General features: G+C 40.2%; 2 protein-coding genes across 2 annotated transcripts in view; one reads left to right on the forward strand and one right to left on the reverse strand.

Moving 5' to 3' along the window:
- LOC124052490 (breast cancer type 1 susceptibility protein homolog) overlaps nt 1-24,356 on the forward strand; it is a 55,110-nt gene extending 30,754 nt beyond the window's left edge. Inside the window, exons 21-22 of the transcript XR_006842007.1 lie at nt 23,479-23,628; nt 24,217-24,356. The gene's annotated coding sequence lies outside the window, so the exon portion shown is untranslated. The remainder of the gene's footprint in view (nt 1-23,478; nt 23,629-24,216) is intronic.
- Nucleotides 427-26,827, reverse strand: LOC124052492 (rho-related GTP-binding protein RhoN-like). The gene is made up of 5 exons (XM_046376793.1): nt 26,501-26,827; nt 25,262-25,349; nt 8,586-8,695; nt 4,634-4,768; nt 427-1,479 (listed from the first exon to the last, which is right to left on the reverse strand). Exons 1-5 carry the CDS (start codon nt 26,603-26,605, stop codon nt 1,225-1,227), a joined length of 693 nt encoding a protein of 230 aa, XP_046232749.1. The 5' UTR covers nt 26,606-26,827; the 3' UTR covers nt 427-1,224.
- Between the last annotated feature and the right edge of the window lie 466 nt (nt 26,828-27,293).

Raw genomic sequence — 27,293 nt, forward strand, 5'->3', positions numbered from 1 at the left:
TGACATAAAGTTTACAATTGTAAAACAATTAAGGTGGCGAACATGCTTACTTGCTAAACAGCATGTTAGCAGGTTTTTAATGATGCATGTTGCTGCTTAACATTACATGCTCTTTTTGCCTTTTAATTCATTTGTTATATCATTTTGTCTGAAGAAGATTTATGGCTTTATGCCTTTTTATTTCAGCAAAGTTATTTACTGTCACTACTTCTATGCTAAACTTTTTAATGTGAAAGATATATCATGCCCAACAGAAGAAGTGTTTTCAAAGAGAAATGCTTTTGTCTTCTAGAAACAAAATATCCAGAGCTGGAAACTAAGCTATGTTTTCTGCTGGAATGAAAGATTTGTGTTTGTGTAACAATTCAGCCGAATCAAAGTCAAATTAATAAGTTATGTTTTAAAGATGCTCCAACACTCAGCAGATCTGTTTTTTTTTCTTTTTTTATTTCACTATCACATATGTACAACATATCATAACAGTCACCCTCTTTGTTCCCTCTGACTCTCCCCCAAGTGTGAATTATAAGAACAATATTAGTTTCACAACACTTCAGTATTATGTGATGCGTGATTATTTAGTTTTCAACATTAAAAGCACTTGTGGTTTAAGAAAATTAGTGTCTCAACCAATGATGTTTTTTTTTTTTCGTCTGTCCAATTTTCGTTTCAGCTTGTCATATCAAGTGAAACAGAGTTCATTGCCTGGCATTTATAAATGACAGAACAGTTTGCGTGCATCATATTGTGCTTCATCTACTTAAACACAGAGAGAATAGCATTTTGGCACAGGAAACAACACAATAGAGGTCAAGACCTGCACTGTTACTGCTGGTTCTTGCAAAAAGATCTTTCCAATTAGTATTTTTCCCTTTCATCCCCTTCATCTTTCTCTGTCCTTGCGTTTCACTTGTTAACCAGCTTGTCTGAGTCCATGACCAGTTTTGTCCACATGTTCAAGTTAAAGCATCAAAGAAAAATTGCCACAACAATGACCCACTCTGATGAGAGCACGTCCACAGAGGAAAATAAGAAGCAGAGTTTTGCTAAAGATGGACAAACAATTCTTCAAAGAAACTCCACAGGATATCATTCGTTCTTGTTTTCATCACATTGTCCCTTATGCAGTGCAAAGATCTGACAAGAATTCACCAATAAATTAAGTTCATGTGCAGTTAGGTTTCAAGTCCATCAGCACATGCAGGTCAGGTTGCTGGTAGACTCCTACATGAGCACACAGCTTTTGGCCCGGTCCTTTCTAATGGCGGGTGGGTGTTCGTGAATCTCAGTCCGAGGCGGCTGCTGGGAGACCCGCTTGAGGCCCCGACGTGATCCAGCACGTTTGAGCTGAGGCCGATGCGTGCGGGACACAGACGACACCGTGGCGACGTGGAAAACGTCACGGACGCTGTTCTCCGAATACTTTGAGGTGCACTCTGCGTAGGCCACGGCGCCGATCTGCCTCGCCAAATTAGTGCCCTGGAAACATAGAAAATTATAGAAAGATAGTCAAACTTCCTTAGCTGGAATTGTGGGCTAATAGTCCTGATGGTGAAGCTACAGCAACTGAACAAAGTTTAAAAGAATTTATAACAGATCAGCCATAGATGCTACGACTTTCAAACGTATTCTGCATTTGTCTTCCTCCTCGTCACTTTTTCATCTTCCTCCTCCTTCTTCTTCCTCCTCAAAATGGCCGGTCCCGAGTTTTTTAAGTCCTTAGGAAAGTATTTATCTATCTACTAAATGTTCCACTGTGTTTACCAGCTAGTTGTTAACTCTGTTTGTTTACCATTTGTAGTGAATGCCGAGACTGAACCAAAAATTTGCGGTTTGTAAAATTATTACCTTTTTGACCCTAAAATACTCTACAGGGAGGGAATCTGTTTTGTAATTCAGTGTCTGACCACCTTTTTGAAAAGAAAAAAAAAAAGATTAGTGCAGCTTTAAAATTCAAACAATTATCTAGCCTTTTTACTTCAGCTTTTGTTTTTAGTTCAAAAGCAGGTGACTCACCAGAGCTGCAGGGAGCTGGTGCTTAGAACTGTGGCAAATAAATTGCCTGTGACTATGACTGTGAGAGAGACAGAGGGGTCATGTGGTGGAAATGATGCTTTTCGTATTCGTGAATGGCACGCTGAACCTCTGAAATACCGTTGGGTGCCTCATACAATTCAACAGAGTCAAAGTTAAGCATTTACACAACATTACACTTGGTTTTTGAAAGCCACACAGCTCCGAGTTGATAAATGCACAAACAGTGTGCTTTTCAACTCTCTTAAAATATTCTCTGCGAGTTTTCTATTATCACCATTTGTTACACGCTGTTATATCATCCCCACCTTATCCTTTTGTGGATATCAGGTCATTGGTCTTGGCCATGTAGAGGAAAGACTCCCCATTTAATAAAGGCCTGTGTCATCAAAGGCATAATAGCTAGCTGGGGCACACAGAAAGCTAAGATGCTCCGCAGAGCTATGAAATATTCAAGGCCTATCTGTGCAACTGTAAAACTTGAGCGTAAAAGCTCAGCTTATTCCCAGCAGTGGTTGGCACCATCTTAAATACAGACTGGTTGAACTTATGTGTATATGGTGCTTTCCTATTCTCCTATAACATCTCCTATAACTGACTCTGTGCTTGTGTGCATCTTGTGATAGCCCAGATTTTGTATTGCTTTAATCAGTCCTTCTTTAGGTCTTATAAATAGCACTTCTGCTCTGAAGTCTCTTGAATTTGTTATTTCATTCTTTCCTTTTTGGAGTGTGTCATCAACTTGGCAACGAAACTTATCTGGCAATGAAACGTCAACACTGTGTGACAGCGTAGGTGTTCAGCCATCAGTGTTAAAGTTATTCCATATTGAAGGAGCATCTAGCAGCAGGATGTGGTGATATTATCCCTTATCTATGAAACATATTAAAGGCTTGAGCTGTGCTAGGAGGGAGAGCTGCATTATTTTTTGCATTAATGGAAACTTTCCAAACACTTCAAGTCTCTTTTTTGACGCACATAAGCCGATTACAGCAGTAGGCACACAGCAATGTTCAAGTTGTGCTCTCTTTTCCGTCAGTATCTATTACATTGATCAGATCTGATCAAAATTCTGCCAGTTGCTTGACCACAGATGTACTGTGCTTATGGCTTTTTGTCCTCTCTTTTACCATAGTGTAAAGCTTTACAAACAATTTGGCCTCGAATAACCCCAAAGTGTTTTTCAGCGCTGATTCTTGCAGCTAAATCGGACAAATATGAGAGTAAAATAAAGACATGCTTCAGGTGCTTTTGTATGTTTCTCTTGTAAATGTTCTTCAAATAGGAATGCTCTGGACACACAGTATACATCCAGCCAAAGAGTGGTCTTACAGTGAGAATTTCAGTCAGAGTGGATGGGAGGCAAATAAAGAGGTTCACGGTTGAAAATTGTTGCTGGTGCAGTTTCAGGAAAACATTTGGCACACTCATAGTTTTTTATTAATTCAGAGATAAATTATTTTATGCAGGAAAACTAATCTGAGATCTTCATGGACCGCTTTTGATGGCTTTACTGACAGGAAAATGAGAGCGGTTACCTTTGCTTTGTCGGAGGTATGAGAAAATATTAATGTGTTGACAAAAGGCTGCCAAGAAGTGGTAATTCAAATTTACATGAAAATAGGCTATTAAAATTCATGCATGCCACTGTTCATTGCTCCAAGACACACAGAAAAACAATTGTATTATCGCACATCCTGCTGTTTGTCTCCTTCTTTGTTCAGCCCCAGCTCTTTTACACTCCTCGTGTTTCTATATTTGTGGAAGTTATGATCTGAAGCAAATGTCACCCTCCAAATTCATTTGCAGAAGTTTTGTTTATGTGCACAAGGGAGCAAAGTAATGGCTGTCATTTGTCTGGGATGATACTATTAAATTTGTACATAAATCAGTGTTACTATAGGCAATTGAAAATTGCCGCAGTGGAAAATTACAAGGGACCATAGGTGATTTTAGACTCTTTTTATGGGTGCTCAAGCACACCTAAATTTCATCTAAGCAACCTTAAAATACTAGCCAAATAAAAATTATTATAAACTGTTATAATTTAATTATTTTTTCTGTCCCCTTGAAAAAATAAAGATAGAAGTAGGAATCTAGAATTACAGTGCAACATGGCGGACCCTGTGGTAAAGGACAAGCTCCTTCTGTAGATATATGAGGCTCATGTTAAGATAACAAAAAAACACATCAATTCTTAGTCTCAGGCGATGATACACTGGAATGATAACATAATTATGAATATTATATAGCATTTCTTCCCACTAAATCCTACAAAATGAACTAAATATGAATATAGAGATATAGAGATATTCAGTATATATACAGATGTCTCATCAGCTTTCACTTGTCCACCACACTGAGCTCACTGATTGATTGAGATCATTTTTAATTGCAGCTATGGTGTCCACAAGGCCTCCTCTGACGTTGCTTCGTAACAGGTCGCACCACATTTAGCAGTCATTGCAATAACATGTAGGCTGTTGTATCATCAACAGCAGTCAGTTTTCCAGCTAGGTTTGATATTGTTGATGCTCACAGATATAAAACAATATAAACACATTTAGATGATGTGTGGTGTTTTCTCTGTACTCCTCACCTGCTCGTGGGTGACAGGAATGAGTCTGTGTTTGGCGAGCTCTCTCATAACGTTGAGGTCCGTCCTCATGTCCAACTTGCAGCCAACCAGCACTACTTTGGCATTGGGACAGAACTCCTGCGTCTCACCCTGCCACTGAGTATCAACAGACAAGTACAGGACATATGAGTGCACATGCTGTTATCAATATATTGAGCTGAGGATAATATATAGGTGGGGCCGAAAGTATGTAGACACCAGAACCCTGAGCTAACCAGTATACAGTATCTAAGACACTGAGACATGGCTGTTTGGTGAAGTAACAGGTGTAACAGAGTGAAAGGGCAGCAAAACACTGTTTCTCAGCCTGGTGTTAAGTTACTGTTAGCGCTTATATCTTGTGTTAGAAATTTATCAGGGAGTTTTGACCGAAATGTGTCATTTAGTATCGAAAACTGCCATTAACTGCTTGGATAGATTGTTGTTCAGTGTGATGTATCACAAAAAGGTGTCATTAATGACTGTATCAAAGTTATGGTATGATATCTGGCACCACTAGAACAATACTCAGCACTGATCATAATATTATATGTAATTTAAGAACGTTCTTACATCTACAATTATTAAGAGCAATTCTCTATGACATAGAAACACAACCCTCATACACCCTCCATTTTAGATTTGGAAGAAAATGCGATGCACTATGTTAGTGAGACATTGTTGTTGTCAGTAACTACTGCTCCTGTTAATGTTTGTGCATATTTTTGCTGCCACGGTAATGTTTAGATATTGTAAAATCCTTTGCATTTGAACCTACCTGTTTGAACACAGATTAAAACACGGAGATTCCCTGGTATGATTCAGTAGGCCCTCACCTCTAAATGTGCAGCACATTGCATCCTAAAACGGTAATTTGACACAACATTCTTCAGACAGACAGGAAAACTGGCCTTAACAGACCCCAGTAGAACAGATGAGAATCAAACACTGAAACAATACAGCTTTTTTTTTTCTTTAGCTTCACCAGCACAACAGCATGATGCTCATGATCATGAATGCCGGAAGAAGACAGCGAGTACTCATTTCAGACCACTGACGTGACTCACACCATTAAATTCTTTCTCTCTAACGCCGTTTCTCTCTGCGACTCCAGCCATTATCTCCTCACACCATGACACAGACAACCACTTCGCACAGTTGCTCCATTTGTTCTTCCTCACAAAGAGATCTTTTTTCCTGGATGTCTGCGTTGCTGCTGTTACGGGCTCCAATGTGTTGTGCTGTTGTGCAGAGTGAGCTGTTGCCTATCAATAGGCCCCTCCGCCGAGCGGCGCACAACTAGTGAATAGCAGCAATTTAAATGAGTCACAAAGGGCCTATATGAAGAGTGGCTTATTGTTTGTGTTAATGTTCAGAATTGGTGAGAGTTTTGTCTCGGCTAAAGAGCTGTCGGGGGCGCAGAGTCTGGTTTATCAAAGGAATAAAATGGAGGCTGGCAACTTTTGCTCAGCTCACAGTTCAGTTTGAAAGTAGGTAACTCAGGTAACTGCTCTTTTAAAATACACATATCAAACCCACCGAGAAATGGTGTGGCTGTAATTTGCTGATCAGAAGAGGAACATTATATGATTACACACATTCAGGTCAATAGTGATACCTTTAGACATGCTAACAGTGTGGTACCAGGGATGACAATTTCAGACAATCAGTCTCTCATTTTGATTCACAATCACTGGATGGATTAACGTGAAATTACCAAAACGATGAATCCTAATGACTTCGGTGATCCCCTCACTTTTCTTTTATTGCCACCATAGGGTTTACATTTTTGGTTTTAAGTGAAATTATTATCAGATTGCCATGAAATTTGGTACAGACATTCATGTTCCACTCAGGATGAAACAACTTGGATAAGTCTAGCTCTATAATCAAATTAACCTTGATCCAATACACTGGTTAATGACTAACCACAACCCGGATTCCAAAACAGTATGTAGAATAAATAAACCAGAATTTGATAATTTGTTCTGATCTATACTCAACTGGACAGTACAAAGACAGTGTATTTAATGTATTACTACATGGGCTTGGGAACCCTTTGCAGAACCGTTGTCAGGATTGTGCTAAAAGATTGCATTTTATTGTCATTTGAGTTAAAGTAAAATCTTGTTAGTTGTTCTCCTAGCTAGTCGTAAATTTCTTCGGTGGGTTGAGTTGTACTGGAGGAAAATTTCATCTCATCTGTATCTAGAATACTGATTACAGCTCTGTCAAAAAGTTTCCTAAACTTATGTAAAAGCAGCAACTTGTGTGAGAAGTCCTATGTTGTGCACAAATGTTATTAATGTACAGTGTTTATACTGACTGACTCCAGGGTGTTTATTGAGCTACAAGGAAACAGTAGTTAGCAAAGCCTGTGATAAGAATTATAGATCTTTACGTCAACATTACTGTTATTCTGAGTTTGTGTATGCCTGTCAGGTTCTGCCATTGTGCTTGTAGCTTTTGTACAGCTTCTGGCCTTCATAATGAAAGTCCTGACATGTTCAGGGTGCTTCAGGTTGTAGCCTTTAAGTTTGGATGTAGGGATGGCCTCCCCACAGCTTTGGTAATTTCCAAATTTTCCTCCACAAATAACCTGATGCCTCAATTCAAACAGGCAGGAAGATAGAAAGACAGAAAACTGGGATAACATCTTAGGTTGGGTAATGCTTCTAACATGGGAGATGTGAATGAGCATTTGAGGAGATGATGGACTGAAGAGAACAAAGGATACAAAAAGGGAAAGGAAAATGATAAGGAATCAAGGGGTATTTTTGTAGCTTAGCAATAAAAGTAAAAAAAATGGTCTTCCTCTTCAAGGAAAATTGGAGGGTGCAAGAACTGGTTAGGCAGAAGACTGTCAGAAATGACAAGAAAAAGTGGAAAAAGTGCCATGTACTGCATGGGCATTATTTGAGAATAGAAGCCTGCAGATGGAAAATAAGCTAAAAAACAAACAAACAAAACAAAAACATGCCAAAGTAAATGTACTTAAGCATTTAAGTTAGATAGGATAAGGATAAGTCTGTGCAAGTTATTTGTCTCTAAACTTTGAGTAGCGTGACCGCTCAACGTGTCACTTTGGCATTCATTGTGAGATCAATCTATTCACCGTTATTACTAAAGAAAAGGTCACCTAATAAGGTCAGAGTTCAAGTTGGCTCTCAAGTGGACCCTCTGCAGATGTGAGAATTTCATCCACCATAAAAGATAAGTGTTTGGTTTTGCACTGATGATGTCACGGATGAGTGATGGTGCTGACTAAAAGGTCAAACGTTCTTACGCATTTACTGTTCACATCTCACATATGCTCTTTAGCAGTGAAAATAAAGATTTATCAATCTGAATTAGTCTGCTAAAAAAATCCTGAAAAAAACTGCCTTCAGCCTCAAAAGATAGATTTTGATATTCTTACAATAACAAATCAAATGACAGTGGAAAAAGGGTCCAGTTATCACCCAAAAGCTGTAGCTCCTGGCAGCTTAATGGAGCTCATTGTTTGGCTGCTCCAGCCTAAAATTTCCCTGCTCTTGTGAAATTTTCTCCTTATTTATTTATTTAGCACAAGAATTATATACAAAACATAAAAGAGAATAAATATACACAAATAGCATGATTTTTAGTCACATAAGGCAGCAAACAGCTGAATCAGCACCAACTTGTTATTGTTAAGAAGGACTCGCTTCACAGCCGGTATAGAGAGGAGAAATGATTACAGCAAGCCATAAATCTCTCTTTGTGCACACACGACATGAGAGTATTGTGGCAAGATTGACTTGAAAATGTCAGAATCGATCCTTTAATCTTGCCCTGTGGCCTGCTGTCCTGATGTGGGGCAAAATGTACCATGAAAACTGTCCGTCTGTCTTTATATTTTGCAAAAAAACAGTTCATCAGGACAGATTCACGCTTCTGTTAATGTGATACTGACCTTTTTCAGCACGCTGTCCAGGGTTTCTGGACGGCTGATGTCAAAGCAGATGAGCACTGCGTCAGAGTCAGGATAAGCCAACGGCCGCACGTTGTCATAGTAGGCCGAACCTGTGGACGACAAAAATACAAACAGACATGACCAATGTTTCCAGGTGGATTATATGTAATTTAGTTTAGGAAGAGTTAACTTTTTTTTTATCACAAAGTAAGTCATTACAGAGCACATTCGGCAGTAATAACTATGATTAAATGTAATTGCCATGAACTAAGCCACTCTGCAGATGACAAAGAGTGGGTGTGATTCATTGCTTTCGAACAGAGAGGCCTCGTCCACAACCCCTGGTCTGTGCGCCTGACAGGCTTGAATAAGCCATCGGACAGACGTGTGACGGTGATATAATGAAGGGCTGACACAAAGCGTCACCTGGTAGATCAGAATGGTATGTGTTTTTTCGTCAGGGGCCCGGGGATGAATTGAGCATTGTGACCTCAGCAAGGGGACACATTCCTGTCCAGAGGGGACCACATTCCCTCCGCATTTTCCTCTTTGTCTCCGACACTATGTGGTTTTTTATCACCATACACAGCACTTTGGCAACGTCACAAAAAATGTGTTCGGCAGAAAATTCCCATAGAATCTGGTTGAATCTGAGTCGCTGGCACACATAGCGCAAACACAGAAACACATTTCGTAATGTCCGTGTCACACACATGGACTTTCAAACTTTTACTTGAAAAAAAATCTGAAGGAGACCTTTATTTCTCTTAAAAAATAGATGTTCCATGGTCTTACCCTGTGTCTCTGGGCTAACTGTTCACTTAACTCTTGGTATAAGTAAAAGAAAAAAAGGATAATTTATATCAAAATATTTCTCTTTTCCTGTAAGACATTCAGATATTTTATTGTACAGCATAAAATTATAAATTCACAATTTCCGTTCATCATTATAGTTTCTATCAGAAATGTGTTCGATTATCAGTCAGCAAAAACTTTGCTCATGTTTCCACTTGCGTTTAGACAACCTTAATAATTTCATATATGAGGGAGGCGGGTGGAGGTGAGCAGATCTAATGGCTACACACACACACACACACATTGTTTCACTTTCCTTTTGTGTTTTAGCATTTTGCAGATCAATGCAGATCAAGTGCACAGAAAATAAGGATGATTAATTCAGTAAAAGGTCATGGGAGCAGAGGAGTGTGTCCCCGTAAACCACCCACCCACAGATCTCCATCAGTGAACCGACAGCTGCAGCTCAGCCTCACAGTGTCTGCATCAGCTGTAATGTTAAAAACTTTTTAACTTTGGGACTGTGTCACCTTAAACCTCTGGAGTTGCTTTTTGACAAACCTGGAAAGCTCAGATTTCTTTTTTGAATTGTACCAACTTTTTTTTCCCTTTAGTTTGTGCTGATGCTAAACATACGGGAAAATATACCTGCAGTAAAATCATATTTAATGTCAAAATTAGTAAGGGCTCCTACAGTAACAGCTCATCCTGTACACGCCTGTTGGGTAAAATAACAACAGATCTTTGTCTCAGCCCACCTGAAGCTGTGCAAACTGCATTTATGAAATACTGCCAGCTTAATATGAGCAGCAGGATGGGATGCTGTAAAAGAAGTCATTTGCAGAGCTGCTTAGCGAGCACTTTTCCAAGTTCACCAGGGCCTATATGGGCTGCAGCTATGCAGAGTAATGTCTTTTTTGGTCAGCTGCTATCATTAGAACTCATGCCGATACTGCAAAATAGTTTAACAAATGATGTATTTTCTCACACACCTGAAATTATCACGTATATGGAAACAACCAACATAAACACCTAAGTTTTAGTTCGCAATTAAACATTTTATCTTCCTGTGAATGCATCATATGACTGACTGATTTAAAGCTGGGTGCCAGAATGTGATGGAGATTTTTGTCCACCATCAAGGATAGAAGAAATGAACACCCCCCCATAGCAGTCAGAATGATAACATTTTCACTCTTGATTTAAAGATTTAAGTCACAAGAAATTGTCACCCTGAAATCCTAAAAACATGCTTGATTTAATGATCAGATTTAAGCTGGTTAAATAACAGCGTACTGTCTTACAGTTAACAAGCAAATGGGAATATTTTCACACATGGTCACAAAGTTACAACTTCGTTTATTTTTATATTTTCTGTTGAGAGAAAAGGCTGAAAAATAGCTTCAATGAGGATAAAATATGTCAATAAGGATGTGTTACCCAATTTGCCATAATTTCTTCAGTGTTTTCTGTATAAAACCTGAGATCAGACAATTAAGTTTCTCCTAAACTTTTCCCAAGGCAAGAAGGAGCAAAAAAACAAAGAGCATGGCAGAACGCTGAATAATAACATAATGAAACTCCATTATGCTTTAATGTAATTTTAAAACAGCATTTTACACAACCTCATTCTATCCTCCTACATTTTTTAAAGCAGAAATAATGGATGTGGAAATCTACTTCCCATTATAAAAGTTAGAACGCATAACAGAGTCAGACAACAACATGGCTGGTAAATTAGACCATAAATGTTTTCAAATAAAGTGACTCACAAAAACGGTCATGGGGGCCGATTGGTTGCTGCGTTCTGCGAACTGTAACTGCATCAAGGGCAGGTAATCTCCTGCAGGCAGGTAACCTGGGGTCAGTGTTATCTAATGTAGCTGTCTGTTACCCGCTCCTCAGTTTACTTCAACTGACCGCCCATTAAGCCAACGTGAGCTGTTTATTTAGCAGCCTGTCTGTTGGGTTCAGCTGGTTGCTTTTCTCTGGCATATTCAGTTTAGCTGCTACTCCTTCTGCAGTAATATAGTTGTTTGTTGTTCTGCCAAGTCCTCCTCTGTTCAATCTACCTACCCCTGCCAGAATAAACAAGTACCAAGACCCTCCAGAGATTCCAGTCACTCTGCACTTGAATCATTCCCCTCCTCTCATCAGTGGATCCAAAAACATATATTTTCCAAAGCCAACTTTGAATAGTCATTGAATTAAGCTGTCAAAGGCTTTTGGTTTGTGCCATCAAGCATCTCGACAACATACAGGAGGTTGCACAGATGTTGCAAATGCTTCTTGAAGCAGTAGTTACAAACACGCGCACACATTAACACCACTCTCATGTCTGCAATCAAAGCAGCTTTAATGAGTATTTTCATATTAATTGTGCATCACACTGTCTACTTGTATGTGAAAGAGGTGATAATGATGAACCCTCAGAGGATTATCACCTGACTCTGCAATTCTCCTCAGCTCTGCAGAGTGTTTTAGTGCTTTTCTGACCCACAACTTCAGTGTTTTGGTTCACTCTCACCGCCCTCAGCAGGATGTTTACAGTCTAATAAACCAGCTGTACTCTACCTGCTCAGCTCCTGCGGGCAGACAGACCGAGTTAGCAGCTAGCTGGTGAATGTTTAGCAGCTAAAGAGCCTGATGTCTCCCTCAGGAGTCGTTAGAGACCAAAATAAAGACAGCAAAACAAGAGTGAATATTGGACTCTGGTGGCCATACATACTACTTGAAACGAATATGAATATTATTCTGTAACTCTTCGATGTGGAAACAGACAAATGTTTGTTTTTGTGCCAAGCAACTTAATAAGGTCACAGTATGTCAGTATTGCATTTACAGCTCGTTTCTGCTCTGACCAACAAGTTGGTTATTGAAGGTTTGAGAAGAGCTGGGACCAGCTTAGCTTTGAGTAAATACAAGACTGCTAGCAGCCTGGCTCTGTCCAAAGATAAAAACCTTGCCGGAGAGTACTTCTGAAGCTCAGCACTAACTCTTGTTTGTTTAGTCTTTGCACAAGAGTAACTTAAAAATTTGTAGTAATTATGTCTTTGCATGACTGCTTTTGCTTCATAATACAATCATTAGGAAAAAAGTGATGTTTTTCTAATGATTATATTTACAAGTGAAACCCCTCCTTTAAAGCTGTAAAGTCTGTCATGTGCCGAATATGTCTGGTGATCCTTCACTTCAGAAGTGAAGAAAAGTCTGAGTATTCTTCCACATTCATTATTATAAAATGTTGGAAATCCTAACACTGTAAATTCTAAATGAATTCAGCAGCACTTCTATTATCAGCTTAATTTTGGATGATGGTAGTGCTTACTCGACTCTTCATAATACAAACAATAGCACTGACACACACACACACACTGCAAGCCTCAAGGTTCCACGATGTCAACCGATCTGTGTTCAGCACTCGAGCAGCAGCTAATGTGTATTGATCTGTGAGCTTTTCTGACCCTCTGCAGGACCTGCAGTTTGATGCCCCTCATGGGAAGATTCCTGCTGCTGTAGCAGCAGCACAAAGACACTTCAGCCCATTTGTCTCTGTCTAAAACCCCTCTGACCATGAACAACCTCAAAAAGACACTCAGTCACCGGAGGGCTGCGTGTATTCAGCTAGCTGAAGTCATTTAAAATGCTTTACAACTTATTTCAGTTTCTAAAATATTTACAGGGAAAAAAAACCATTTGGAACAGAATGCTTGAAATTGAAACATCCTGTCTGAACTTTCTACAAATGAAAATTAAAGAATGTAATAGCTCACATGCAGGTATTTGTTTGAGTTTCACCTAAAAGAAACCAATAAACTGTCAAATGTGCATGAGATTTGTGGAAAAAGCAACGCCGCGCTGTGTCGCCACATGTAGTTGTCATGCTTTTGATGTTCTGATGCTTATAAAAAGACACATTTCCTTTTTCAATTCTGTGGAGACCCACTGGTCCATACCCAATTTATGTACTTGTGGGCCTCTTTTGATGAATATACAGGAACTATTAGATTAAACGGCTGCTTAGAGAGTTTGTCCTGAAAGATATTTAGAAGCCACAGCAAATCCAGAAGCTGGATTGTAATCCACCTTTAATGACACAACACTGGCCAAGCTCATATATCCTATTTTATTGTTACTACCATGTGATTCCTTGTAATTTTGCACCCACCAGTAGCATCTTTTGACATCAACTGGCGCCCACGGCACACAATAAACATCTCATACAGACAGAGGAAGCAGTCAGTGTGCCGTAGGGAGTTGGCTTGAAACTAATGATTATTTCCCTTATCGCAATTTTCTAGAGCTGTAAGTGACATATTCAAATTGCTTATCTTTTCCGACCAATTGTCAAAAAAAAAAACCAAAGATTCAGTTTCCTGTCATATGAAATAGATAAATATAAGCAGTTTTATAAGTTATAACCAGTGAATGGGAAATCACTGATCAGTTATTAAAATAGTTGCAGATTACTTTAAAGAAGATCAACAAATTTTTTAGTTGATTATTGATTTCAGCTCTACAGGAGAGTTGTCGTGTTTCAACATTGGGAAATAAGGCAGTGACATATCCTGACGAAGTGTTGCACGTGATCATGGGCTGATGGTGTGGTTCATTACAAGTAGACTATTTTCAATCTTCGGATTATGTGCAATACAAATGGAATAATTACTGAGCCTTAAATGGGTGCAGCTAAGTACTCAGTCTAAAACCAAGACACACAAAAAACAAGTTTTTCATCCGACATAAGCTTCCGCAGGTGTTTGGTATGACTGTTTCACATTATTTTGATCAAACCTTTCTTCACAGCTTCTGTGGAAGCATCTGCATTTGATTCTCCACTCATTAATTCAGGCTTTTCTTTAATTTCTCACTCGTCTGTATATTCCACACAAACTTTTTACGAAGTTTCTTGATGAGCAACCTTTAATGAGCCCCGCTGGGCAGGTTTCTTAATTATGAATTGGATGGAGGCATATTATCCATTCTATGTTAAATATAGTAAATCATATTTGGGATTTTTTTTTAATGTTCAAGAGATATCTCCCTTTTCTCATTTTTTTCTGAACTTGTAAAAACTCATTATTAAACATCCACTGTTGTATTTACGGAAATGTATTTGGTTAGTCAAGCTCAAAGCTGTAAAGTGACTGATAAGAGAAAAGGGTGTTGGATCTCTCGGTATTCATGGCGCTGCGTGATTCAGAAGAAATACAAACACACCTTGAGGATGTTTGCACAGAAAATCATTAATAATCCTCTCTTATGACATTTTCGTCTCCCATCTTCCATTACGAAAGAACAGTAAAGTTCATTAATTTTAAAATCCTGTTTGCTGCAGTCGTGCCCTTCTGATGAAATACTGCCTTTTTCGGGGTTCGGGGAAATGGCAGTAAAATTCGATGCTATTGATTAGCGTATTTTTCCTCCACCACCTGAACACACCGCCCACAGAGATTAAGCATTACGGTGTGTGAAATGTGGGGACAATGTGACTGACTGGTAAATAACAGAAGAGAAATCAGCCTGTATGTTCAGATGATTATCATACAGTAAGAGTCCACTCAGTACATACACACACACACACACTCAGGCTCAGTGTGGATAATCACTCAGCGTATGTGCATAAACACTTTGAGAAACCCTGTAGTGCAGACACTCTCTCGCTGTACAGAACTGCATACAAATTTTGCATAATTTGAACATGAGGGTGAACTGCGTCTGTGTTTTCTCCTTTCTCTCATTTTCTGATTACAATGAGGAACCCATTGAGCATGAGATGATATAATAGATTTCTTACACGTCTTCCATTGTTGATTTAATGATTTTTTTTGGCGGGGGGGGGGGGTCTGTTAAGCTTATTTATGGTAGTGTCTAAGTGTCTTGATGTCCCTTCTCATGACTGATCTCTCAGTGTAACTAAAAACTTTAAAGTTATGCTATGAATGCCGTATTTCAATGTAAAAGTCTCGTCAGAAAAATGACAGGAGATTGTTGTGTTTTATGATAAAACTTGCAAGTGTTTGTAGTTCATTTTAGCGGTATATAAATCATGGATTCGTGTAAATGGAGTACACTATGATTGTTGCCATGCACACTCCTCCGCTTGAATATCAGACAATGGTATGAAAAGCAGTGCGGAGGAATGAGTGATGCTGGTGCTGCCGGTTATATCAAGAGGCAAACAATCTTTGCACAATGTGCTTGTCAGCAAGGTGACAATAGAGTTTGATTTTCCATACCACACACATGTGCTTGCACATGTATTTTCCATATGGTTTGTTGAGATTTTTGCTAGGAGGCTTCAGGGAAACATATTGTTATTTAACCATTCAGAAACAAGTAATGAAGTGTTTTTACACTGTGGAGTGTCCCCAGACTGAGCTGTCAGGCTTAACTTCAATCTGGCTCTGTTTAATCAAATTACTCAAGTCTGACTTGAGTTTTGTTTTCACTTAAAGCGGAACCAGTAACAGAAAAACAAAACTGGATTTCAGTGATAAATCCTGTGTGATGTTTCTAATTCAGTGAGCACAGAGGGAGAGCGCTGCCAGAGTTTTGCCTGAAATGAGCAGTAATCCTGCAGGATTCCTTAAAATTAATGACAGAGGGAAGAGACTGACATCTGGGCATCCCTGCTTCACATTAAACCTCCCAGCTCCTGTTGTGATTTGATATGCTGTCTGAGCAGCCTTATGTCCCTCAGTGTAGCCCTGATTCTGAGCTTTAAACTCAGTGAATACACAAAACTCTGATCCAAACCTCTTGTTCAGTTGAGGCAAACATTTTGTACGGCTGCTCCCTCACTTCACTGACTAGACAGGAGTTACCAGGGTGATAAAAAATAAAGAAAATCTGAAAAAAAAACCCAAAAAAACTTGACATTGAGAGTTGAAGCAACAATATATCACTGAAATTGTGTGTGCACTGCATACAAATTTGTATTTATGATTCAGTAGATAATAATGGTTCATAGCAGTTTGATTCAGTATCAGAAAATACTGCAATCACTTAATGACAAATTATAATTAAATTAATAACTAAATGTTGAACTGAATGTGGAATGTCAATACCCATTTTATACTTGTTGAACTATGAAAATGCAATGATTCCCAACCAGGAGTTAATCTGAAGAGGCTGTGCAGACAAAAAACGATGGGCCTTTCCAGTTAACCATCCTTAAGGTAACAATAAATAACCTACCATTTTCTTCAGCGCTGAACTGAATTGAACCAGCTGGATCAATTTACAATTGAATGAATTCTTTGGATCAGTTTTTTGCAGGATCTGATCTAATGTGAGAAACCATTAACAGTCCGGTGCCCAGCTGTGGTGTGGGTTAGTTTATGATCACAGAATCCATTCTCACTACTGAACTGATGAATTGACGAATTAAAGCCATTGACTAAAACAAAAGTACACCAACACAAAACCAGGAAACAGTAGTACTGCACAGTTTAAATTACAGCGTATTGCAATGCAGCAGAAACAGGGTCACCAGCATCCGGCTGCCTCAGTAATGGCTGAGGTATTGGTGGTTGGACATTGTGGCCGTAGTTACGTCTTGCATTATAGATAAGGGATAGAGAGGGTCTTAAGTGGATAGATAGACCCCTTGAGTGCCCTCTGCGTGTGTGTTTTTGTGTCTAAACAAAGTGTGCAAAGTGCACTACAAAATCTAATTACTTTTTCCAGTCACCTAACAACAGAGCCATTATGGTTTTACTGTCTAAAACGTGATGAATGACACTCACCTCCATGGCCTGGTAACATTTCAAAATGCTTGTTTTGTGCTCTTATAGAAAACATTTTGTTCCACTGAGTCTCCATAAGGCATCCATTTCAAACGTTTTGGCAAAGTCTTGGTGTTAGCCATAAACGCTAATACTAGTTGGGGAAGCATTTTTGCAAATATGAAGAGTTTCATTTGGGTTTTCATTGTGGATTTGTTATGCCTCGTTTTTGTAAATGACTCTCTGCATTCCCTTCAGAACATTTTTCTGTCTAGCTTTATATAAAGTAGACCTATTTGTTGAAGCAACGATTATCAGCAACATTATCAGGACGAGATTATGATGAATAATATGTTGATGTCCCCTAAAAAACACTTTCGTATATAAATGAGAACACATTTTAGAGCAAGAAAGATGAGAATACTTAGGCTGCCCAATAAAGTTTGAGTAAAGTTTAGCGCTGAAGCAAAATTTAAAAAAATAAAGTATGTATTTTGTTGAGTTTAAAAGTACAAAGGTCACATCTAAAAGTTAGCGTTACCGCGTTTGTCCAGACTTGCTGTCTCTCTTAGACAGACTGCTCAGTTACAGAAGCACCAGCAGAGAGACAGACCCATTGTCCCCCAGGGAATGAGAGTAGAGACACATCTAGGCCATTGATTTTCAATGTACCCTTGGACGTCTAATGGGCTGCATGAGCAGAAGAGAGTCAGACCAGGATGACTGGGGTGCAGACTCGCAACACAAAAACCTACTGACACTCATTTAGTCCACACTCAGCCTGCTTTCTGCACTCCGACACTCGCGATCCTTCTGTGTCCACACTGTCTCTATTTATATATTTTCCCCAGTCGTCTCTCTCAGAGCACTTACTCATACTCACATTCATACACGCACAAACATGCTCATCCCCGCACATGTTTGGTAGAAGAACAAAAAACACAACAGCACTTGAACTAAAAACCCAGTTCCCCTCCTGTCCAGAAAGCCCCTGAAATGCTTCAACACATCAAGCTATTTTCTCTGCTCGTTTCTGTCATGGAGCCAGGTGCCACTTGCACACAGATGCTCGCTCGGAGCACATCTGGGTAGTGCTTTCAAGGAGCCAACATGTAATTGGGGTCATAAAAGCTGCTCATGAATGAATGATGGATTGTTAAAGCAATCTCAGCCATAGACTCCGTCAGCCTGGGATTGATGGATGGATGGATGGATGCAAGAGGCTCTTTAAAGGGCTTCCAGAGTGATGTTTTCATAGTATGTCGCTGAAACAGAAGCACGTGAAGAGTGAGCGTGTGCACAAGCAAGAATGCGTGTGTGTTTTAAAAGGGAGTTGCTTTTATTGACTAAAAACTGAGTTGTTTTTATTGACTTGTCAAGGCCTCAAGGAAGTATCACACGATTCAGGTTACATGCCCCTGAACAGGAAGCTGCCTGGAGGACAGAGTTCAAGGCGACAAACCTCAGTGCGTTCCTTCTTTGATGACTGTTGTTAAGGTGCGACACTGCAGGTTGAGCCAGTTGTTTTATTGACTCTCACCTCACACTTTCACATGCTCAGCTGTGAAACCTGCATGTTTTAGATGCTTGTGTCTTTGTGGCAAGAGTATCCCGCAGGCAACAACAACAACAACTTCTTTTTGTCGTCAGCCAGCCCACAGAGGAAAATAAACTCAGCCAAAATTGTGTTTCCTTTGCAGCAACAGTAAAATGCTCTGGTTCTTTATGAATCCAGCCAAGACGGCTGAACTTCAATCCCGAATTTTAAACCGTGTTATGTGTGTTCCCGCATCATGAACGAAACAGTTATGTTGTGGACAAGTTGCTAATTATTCTGCATAATTAACCACTATGTGACTGCAATTGAAATGTGAATTATGTTGCTAAAACCCGCTTAATTAAGAAAACTCTTTTAAACTTGCAATAATAGTTTCTTCTGGCTACTCGGCCACTCTGACACGTTATCAACTATTTACAAATCAGACGGAGTCACATTAGATTCTGTTTGTGTTTCAGATGAATTCAAGTCCAATCTTCACTTTGCTTTAGCTCTGTTTTGCGCTCTCCGGAGGAAAATATTTTGTTTATTAGCTGCTAAATGCTCAACTATATTCAAATCTACAGTTCCTCATAACTCAGCTACACTTGCTTGTTGAGCAATGTGAAAAAGCTTGTTCTACCACCTCTGTACTTTCGTGCTTGACAGGTCATCCACATGTGCATTCATAAAGTTAGAGGGTGAGTCAGGACAAGGTGTGTTTTAATGACACGTTAAATCTTATTCCATGATATGTAATTACTTTGGTTTTTAGAAAAAAAAGAAGGTTATTTTAGAGCATATTTATAATTAGCACCCAATGATTCATTAAGAATGTGAAGGTCACCCCTGGAGTCTACATATTAATCTAATTTATGACCTTCTGAAGCCTTACATCGGTAAATTGGTTGATAATTGAGCAGATGCTTGTGAATAGTTTCTTCAGGCTCAAGTCTCAAGTCTTCAGGCTCTGATTCTAACAGCTGCAGAGGACAATCAGTGCAGCAGGAAAGCAAATAAATAATCAAATGAATAACACTGAGAGACCAAACAGAGCCACTGGGACAAGATCACCCACATGTCACCTCCATGCCAGAAAAAGACTGTTGCTATGTCAGCTAGAAACAAATCAATCAGCAGTTAAATTAGACTTAGCACCAAGTGTTTTACTTTTTCTGCCACAGAGGAACTGATGAAAATAATGAGAAGCTGAGGAGAGACTTCAGATCAGATTTGAAGTTTTCTGTTACGCTACTGTATTCATTTAGAGACCAAAAGAGCCCTCAATGCACAACTGTTGTGTCATCATAATTACCAGTGCTTGCAATTTAAGATTGATTTGTTTTTTGTTTCCTGGTAATCTGAGCTAACAATTATCTTTTGATGACTCCACAAGGTCCATTCCACATTAAAATATTACGTAAACTCCTTACAAAGGAGAATTTGACTTATTAGTTAGGTAATTTATTATGAGCAGAAAATTACTTTGTCCATTTTTAAGTGCTTCCCAGCTTGTTTTTGTGGCACACAGCACATAAAGAGGAAAACTTAAATGCAAATACAAAATTAAGGTGTGGAGTGTCTGACTCATGGACTAGCCTGACCTTAAGGCACCGCCTGGGAAAATTTTTTTGCAGTGATTCAAAAGAAACCAAGCAAATGCAGTGTTTTGTAGACAGGCTTAAATTAGAGGACTCTGACTTCTTGTACCAGAGCCACAAAAATGACAACAAGCCTGAATGACACTGACATAGCTGTCATCTTGTTTAAGCGTCTGAGCATCTTGAAGAAGTTTATTTGCTGCTTGCTACTACAGCTTCCCTGTCGATCAAAAATGACATAGGCAGGATGGATACACCATGCGCTGGATGCAAAAGCAATCGTCATGTGAAGAGACGTCCATTTCTGATGACAGCAGTGGCTACTGGATCAGCTGTCAGAGGCTTTTACTGGAGCTCACAGCTCATTCATGCCCCTCGACCAATTATTCTGGCTCTGTAGCATTTTAACCTCTTGACTCTCTCTTGACTCCCTCCAATTTCAAGCCCAGCATAGATGAAAGGTCCTTAAAGTGCCCAGGGAAATGGACATTTGAACGTGTACGATTCCATGTCCACTGTGCCAACTCTGTCGGCTTCCGAGGCCAAGGATGCACTCTGAATCTTGATTTGACTCACGTCGTTCCAACCCTAATCTTAACTCGGTGTCACATAAAACGCAAGCGCGAGAGACAGAAAAGGAAACAGATTAAGACGGCAGAAAGATAGAGGCAACAATGAAGGTCAACAGAGACATACACAGAATAGACCATGGGGGAAATTTAGTTTTGCAAGAAGTCTGGAAACAAATATGCAGTAATGTAGAGCAAAGAGGCAGTGGGTGATGCGGCAAGATGAACAATGAAGGAGGCACTGGACAAGTGTTTGGTCACACTCGTGTCTGATTATTTGTTCACAATGAGAGGGCAGCTCGGAGGGTCTCCATGGCACCTCATCCTAACGCTCGCTCCTCTCCGTTAGCCTCAACAACACTCATCCTGCTCCTCCTCTTCTTATCTGTTATGCACACGGGCGCTCTGGCCTTCTATCTTGAATCTTATATCTTGAAATCTGTGATGCGGCTGCGCCCATTCATCAACTGCATTTGGATGCTCTGAAGTCACAACAAACCTGTTTTGTTAAAAGGCACTTTCTGAATGAATCTGACACTCATTTGGTGCATTTTGCCTCCGACATATTTATTTAATTATACATGTCTGAAACTTTACTGTGAATGTAGCCTGTTATTGTGTCTTCTCCCTTCCTACTGTTGTTTCAAACACTCAGACTCGAACCGTTACGATGGTCTGTGATGAGAACACAACAGATTTTTCTATAAAGCTTGCCTGCGTTTCAGCCACGGCCTCACACTCCCACTGCTAACTGCTGTCATTCAAACTGCACACTCGCAAGCCATACGCAGACAAACCGAATGCTAACAAACACTTGCCAGTCTGTCTCTCAAGCCTGCCTGCACATGCCTGTGAACACACACACACACACACACACAAACACTCCAGGAGTACACACTCAAACAAAACTGTGATTGCATAAGAAATAGCAAATGTAAGTAAGAACAGAAGTCCAAAACTCAAGGGTATTACATCCACACATCCACACACACACACACACACACCCTTGTATGCACACCCAGAGATGGAATTCCCTCCTATTCAGTCATTAGTAAGTAGAGACAGGTAACGTGGGAATTGTGTGGTAACACTGATGTAGGAGCCAATGCACCTGTCTCCTGAGACAGACCCAGAATAGCTCGCAGGGACGCTGCGAGGCAGCCCCTCGTCTCCCCTCGGCTTGTGGTGAGCTGAAGGAAGCCAGTTCAGGTCAGACATCGCCTGCTGTAATCAGGATCATTCATTCAAAGTCTGTTTTTTGACGGAAATCCAATCCAATGTCAAACAAGTAACGTGGTACCTTGGGAAATACGCTTATTTGTGTTTCTTGTCAAGGTCGACTCTCCCTTCATCCCCATGGGGTATTTTTAACACTAACCCATTACTGAGGGCCACTGCTGGTCCATGTCAAGACAATACAACATTTGGCACAATACAAATGCAATGTTTTAATCTTCTAGCTTCCTATGCTCAATCCCCAGATTTATTGGACCCTTTCTCATGAAAAATAGGTCCAATATTTCCTTTCCTGTGTGGGCGAAAAGAATCATGTGAGTCATAATCTTTGCTCGCATTGCCTTCTCCCATGGGAGCGAACTCAGGACTCAGGACCTGCTGCTGGTCTCATAAAGGAGTGGGGCAGTGGCAAAATTCACATTACACAAATACAGGAAACAGCAAGTGGTGTGGTGTGCTGTCTCATGTCTGAACCGTCTCTCATCTAAAGATTTTTTCTCAGAATCCAGGATATCATTCAGTCTGTTCAGACAGAAGTCAAAACAAATTCTCATCTCGTGGTATGTGCAAGAACTTGCCAAACACCCAGATAGTCACCACCAAGGGAAGCTTCAGACTAGTTTGTACATGTAGGCTGTTACTGTACAAGTCAATGGAGACATAAGTGCCTAGAAATGGACATCAGCTGCTAGCTAACAACAGATGTACTGACCATATCTGTGGGAGTGTGTCTGTGTGTTTACACTCAGACTCGGACCAAACAGAACCACAAACCCCACTGTCTTCTGTTATTTCCCTCCAGTCTCTCTTCTTTTTCCTCTTCGTCTCTCTACATCTATGAAGCATATTCATAAAGCCCTGGGATATGCTTGAATTTGTCTCACAAGCTGACACATTTTCAACTGCCTTCAGGTCAATTTGCGCCTTTGTGAATTCAAGTCTAATTGCTTCTTTCCATCATCTTCGTGCGCAGTCACACCAACTCGAGTCAAAATTCGCTTCAAGTTCTCTGTACACACAGTGAGGCTCACTGATTAACATGTTAAATGTCTTATTTGTTGAGTCCTTAAAAAACTCAAAGTGTTAAAACAAGAAGTAGTGGATTTATGGGAGTTAAGGTTATGAAAGAGTCCTGAAAAGTTTGAGACAGTCCTGAATTACAAGCAGCTGTCCTGAAATGCAGATCCCTGTCCTGTTTGTTCTGAAAATTAGACCAAACCAAGTTTAATTATACCACAATACTATATTTATTTTCTATATTTCTTTTTTTTTCAATCCAGAGTAATAGACCGCTGAGGAAGATTTTGAAAGACTCAGAAAGGCTCGTCCTAACGAGGCACAAAGAAAGTCTGGACAAGAGCAAAACAGAGTTAAGTCTGGCTGGTGTGATTAGCTATCCAGCTAATTTGTTTTGAATATTTCCAGGCTTCAACCAGTGCTACTCTGTCAGCTGAGGCAGCAAGAGAGGCCCAGGAGCTAATAGCAATGAAGAGAAAGATGTAGGAGAGGAGGAAGAGGAGGAGAATAGCAGCCAGCATGCTGCTGAAGAAAAGCCAACTCAGGCAGAAGCAACAGGTGAAACTGACAGCAATATATATTGTCCTGTTACTTATTTATCACAGAGTATGTGCAGCAGAGCACCTTATGTCTTGTATTAATTTAACAAAGTGTAAGAGTGTTTTATGTGGGACTGTTGCTGGGCTGAGTGCAGCAACCTTCACAAATCGTTGAGTTTTTGAACAGATAAACATGTTAATTAGTGAGCTTTAGAGGCGCTGATTGGCAGCTCTTGTTACCTTTGGACAGAGCCAGGCTAGCTGTTTCTCCTTGTTTCCAGGCGTCATGCTACGCTAAGCTAACTGGCTGCTGTCTGTGGCTTCATATTTACTGTAAAGGAACAAGCGTATTTTCCAAAATGATGATCTTTTAAAGTCCCTCCTTTAGTTTTATCCCTGCAACTTTCATTCCAGTTTAGGATACTTTTTAAATTGCAGCAAAAAGTTATATAAACTCTAATAAATCAGTTATTATTTCTTTACAAATCAATAAAAGGTCATTAATAAATACAGTATTGGGGCTGCTAGGTTTGGCTGGCATGTATCCTCCCATAAAGCCTTTTGACAGTATTCCTTTTTAATAGTAATACCTATTTTTCTTTCACAGTGGCACACGCTCAGATAGGAACAGATCTTTGTGACATTTATTTATGGAGAGGCTTTGGTGAGTAAACATTGTGCATCTTACTCACAAAGGTAAGAATGTTCACACCTGAAAGCACTATGTCCACTATGTTTTCCATCTGTAGTGTTGGGACATGCCATTAATGTGACATAATAAAAAGTCCTGAATGGCAGGCTTTACATAAAGAGATGAATTCATTTGTTTGTTTGTTTGGGGGTTTTTTTCTTTTGGTTAAATGACTGTTTAAGCCTTCATCCAGTGTAATTGTTATCCACCATGCAGCTCAGTGAGCAAAAAGTGTGTGTGTGTGTGTGAAACAACCATTAATTTCAGGTGGTATTGTTGAAACACAGTGGAGTGGCCTCACCCACTGCAAGCCAACAGGCAACACCAGCCTCAGGAGCTGCGGCTCTTAATCTCCAGCTTGTCTAGCTGGTCTTTCTGTATGTCTGCATGGGTGGAGGTCAATGGAACGCAGCGCATTAAAGCCGCTCTCTGTGGCTGTGCGAGAACGAGTTTTCGGGTGTTGTTATGTAAAAGGGCTTAGTGAGTTCAGCCTGGAAGAATCTCAACGTTCCACAAACTCTCATTTGTTTGAAACATCCAAAACGACTCCGAGCAGAATTATGACATCAGTCCTCATATGTCAGAGTTAACTTCACAGCTCAAAACAACAAAAAAAACAACTTGTTTTAACACTGGGAAACTGGATTTAGCCACGATGCCCGGTCGAGTCTGTGATAAAGTCATGCACGCCGACAGTTTCACAAAGCTCCTGAGTGGTTGTTATGCTGCAGCAGCTACTTGGATCAGACAAGTGTTGAATGACAAGGTGTTTATCCTCTCACAGTGGTGATATAACGCCGAAGCGGCTGTTCAATGAACTACAACTGTTAAATTAACTCCAAAGGTGATGACAGGACTGAAGTTACGTAACACTGTTTGAACACAGACAAGTTCTGTGTCTGCTGATGCTGAGCCTTACATCTACACAAAGGACAAAACCAAAACCCCGAGCATGTCTTACCTGACGTGTCCCACATGTTGAGCTCGATCCTCTGTTTGTTGATCTCGAAGCTGGCTGTGTAGTTTTCAAAGACCGTGGGGACGTAATTCTAAAACGAGTCATGAGGTTAAGATTAGATATGAGAGCAGAGGGGATGGTGTGTACAGATTCCGTTTAAATCAAGATAATGTAAAGCAGAAAAGGAAATCTTAATTATTTCAGTCAGCCGTAATGCAGACGATGGTGCACTCTTGAACATCAGAGGCACTAGATAATGTGTGTGTGTGTGTGTGTGTAAAATAGATGAGGCCAATTCTGAGCTTTGACCCATTTCCAATTTCAGAAATTTAGGTCAAAAAGCTTTGATTTCATTATCCTCATCAGCTCAAGAGTCGCAAGTGAAAAATAAACTCAGACAGAGGATGTTTCAGCCCATCACATCTGCGCTTCTTCCTTCGTGTAACATTTGGTTATTTTTGTGACCTGCAGTACAACATCTGCCGATTCACTGTATTTCCTGTTGGAAATCAATATACAGCAGTTACAGGCAAAACTGCAACACAGATTCGATGTGAGTGAGATGTGTCTATCCATTCAAAATCCCACTTGTTATGTCCAATATTTGCAAAAACGTCTGATCACTTCAGGCTGACTGTTGTGACACCCAGCAGATTAGTTTGTGAATCGTTTTGTCTTAATATCACTCAGACGTTCTGAGAGAGTTTTCAGTCCCACATGAAAACATAACTTGCCATTTAATTCCTCGTGTTTCACAGCCCAAAATCCACAGAGACATGAGGTGATTCAGTGTGTTGCTCAGAGGCAGTTCAGTTCACAGGCTGCTGCTGAGGTCAAACCAGTGATGACAGACCGCACGGATCCCAAGCAAACCGACGCGGACGCGCGCGATGCGCAAAAGCGCACGGAGCTCGGGTTTCTGTGCGGTCTGGAGCCTGATGTGGTTTTCATTTGATCTTGTTCTTACATTATAACAGGCGTGCAAAGACCGAGAAAATTCAGAGATAAAGAAACACGTAGCGAAAGTCGCCACTTTTACGACACGCCAATAAGAAAGAAGACAAATCGCGTTATAAATAAATACACATCAATAATCTGAGCGTGCCACTCGTCTCCAGTTCTACTCAGGATTTGAAGTTTTATTGGAAGTGTCAGGCTGGATGGGGACTTTTGCGTCTCGTATGGTTCCAGGTACCTGGTCTGCAGTCACCACTCATGCCTTTTTGACATACTGTCTCTTACCTCTGGGTACGAGTCTTTGGCAAAAACGTGAAGGAGAGCCGTCTTGCCACACTGCGCATCGCCCACCACCACGATCTTACAGCGAAGTAATCCCTTGCTCTCCATCGCGCCCCGGGGTATCACTGAGTGGTTCCGAGTCGCTGCCTACTTGTCATTTAGCTCCAAACAAGGTGGGTTTCGAAGAGCAGCTCTAAATGTTGGAAATGTTCCCCTCAGAGGAAGACTTCAGGTCCAAACCAGGCAGAAACTTCAGCACTACAGTCTGCTGTAGTTTCGACTACATGCTCTGCGCGATGCTCAGCTCCTCGGCTCCACCGGTGAAGTGACATGTCACAGCACCTGTGAAGGAGCGTCTCTAAAATCTGCTTTCCTGTTAGACCTATCAAAATAAAAGACAAAAATATGAAAAGCCCTACAAACCTGTCTCTTTAGCCGGATGCAACGTAGTTGTGGGTCCATTGGCTGCTATTTTGTTTTTAAATGACGCATATTGTGGATGGCTATCTGCACCAACGCTAATCATTAGTCGCAGGAGTGGTCTTGTGGTCACAAACTAACAGCACTTGGAGGCTTTAGGAGCCAGACTAACATGCTTCCAAGTCTTAATAACATTCTGGCTTGGTAGATTAGGTGGATGCATGAGGATAAATGAATAATGTAACACATATAGTATATTATTAATGATATTGTTATTATTATTGTTATTATCAGCTTGATATTTATTGTGCTTTTACTTTGAAGCCCAAATCTCGCACATCCGGTCTGCCTCTGGTTGTGTCTGGCTATCTTAGCG

The sequence above is a fragment of the Scatophagus argus genome, chromosome 21, assembly GCF_020382885.2.
Source record: "Scatophagus argus isolate fScaArg1 chromosome 21, fScaArg1.pri, whole genome shotgun sequence".
Classification (NCBI taxonomy): Eukaryota; Metazoa; Chordata; class Actinopteri; family Scatophagidae; genus Scatophagus; species Scatophagus argus.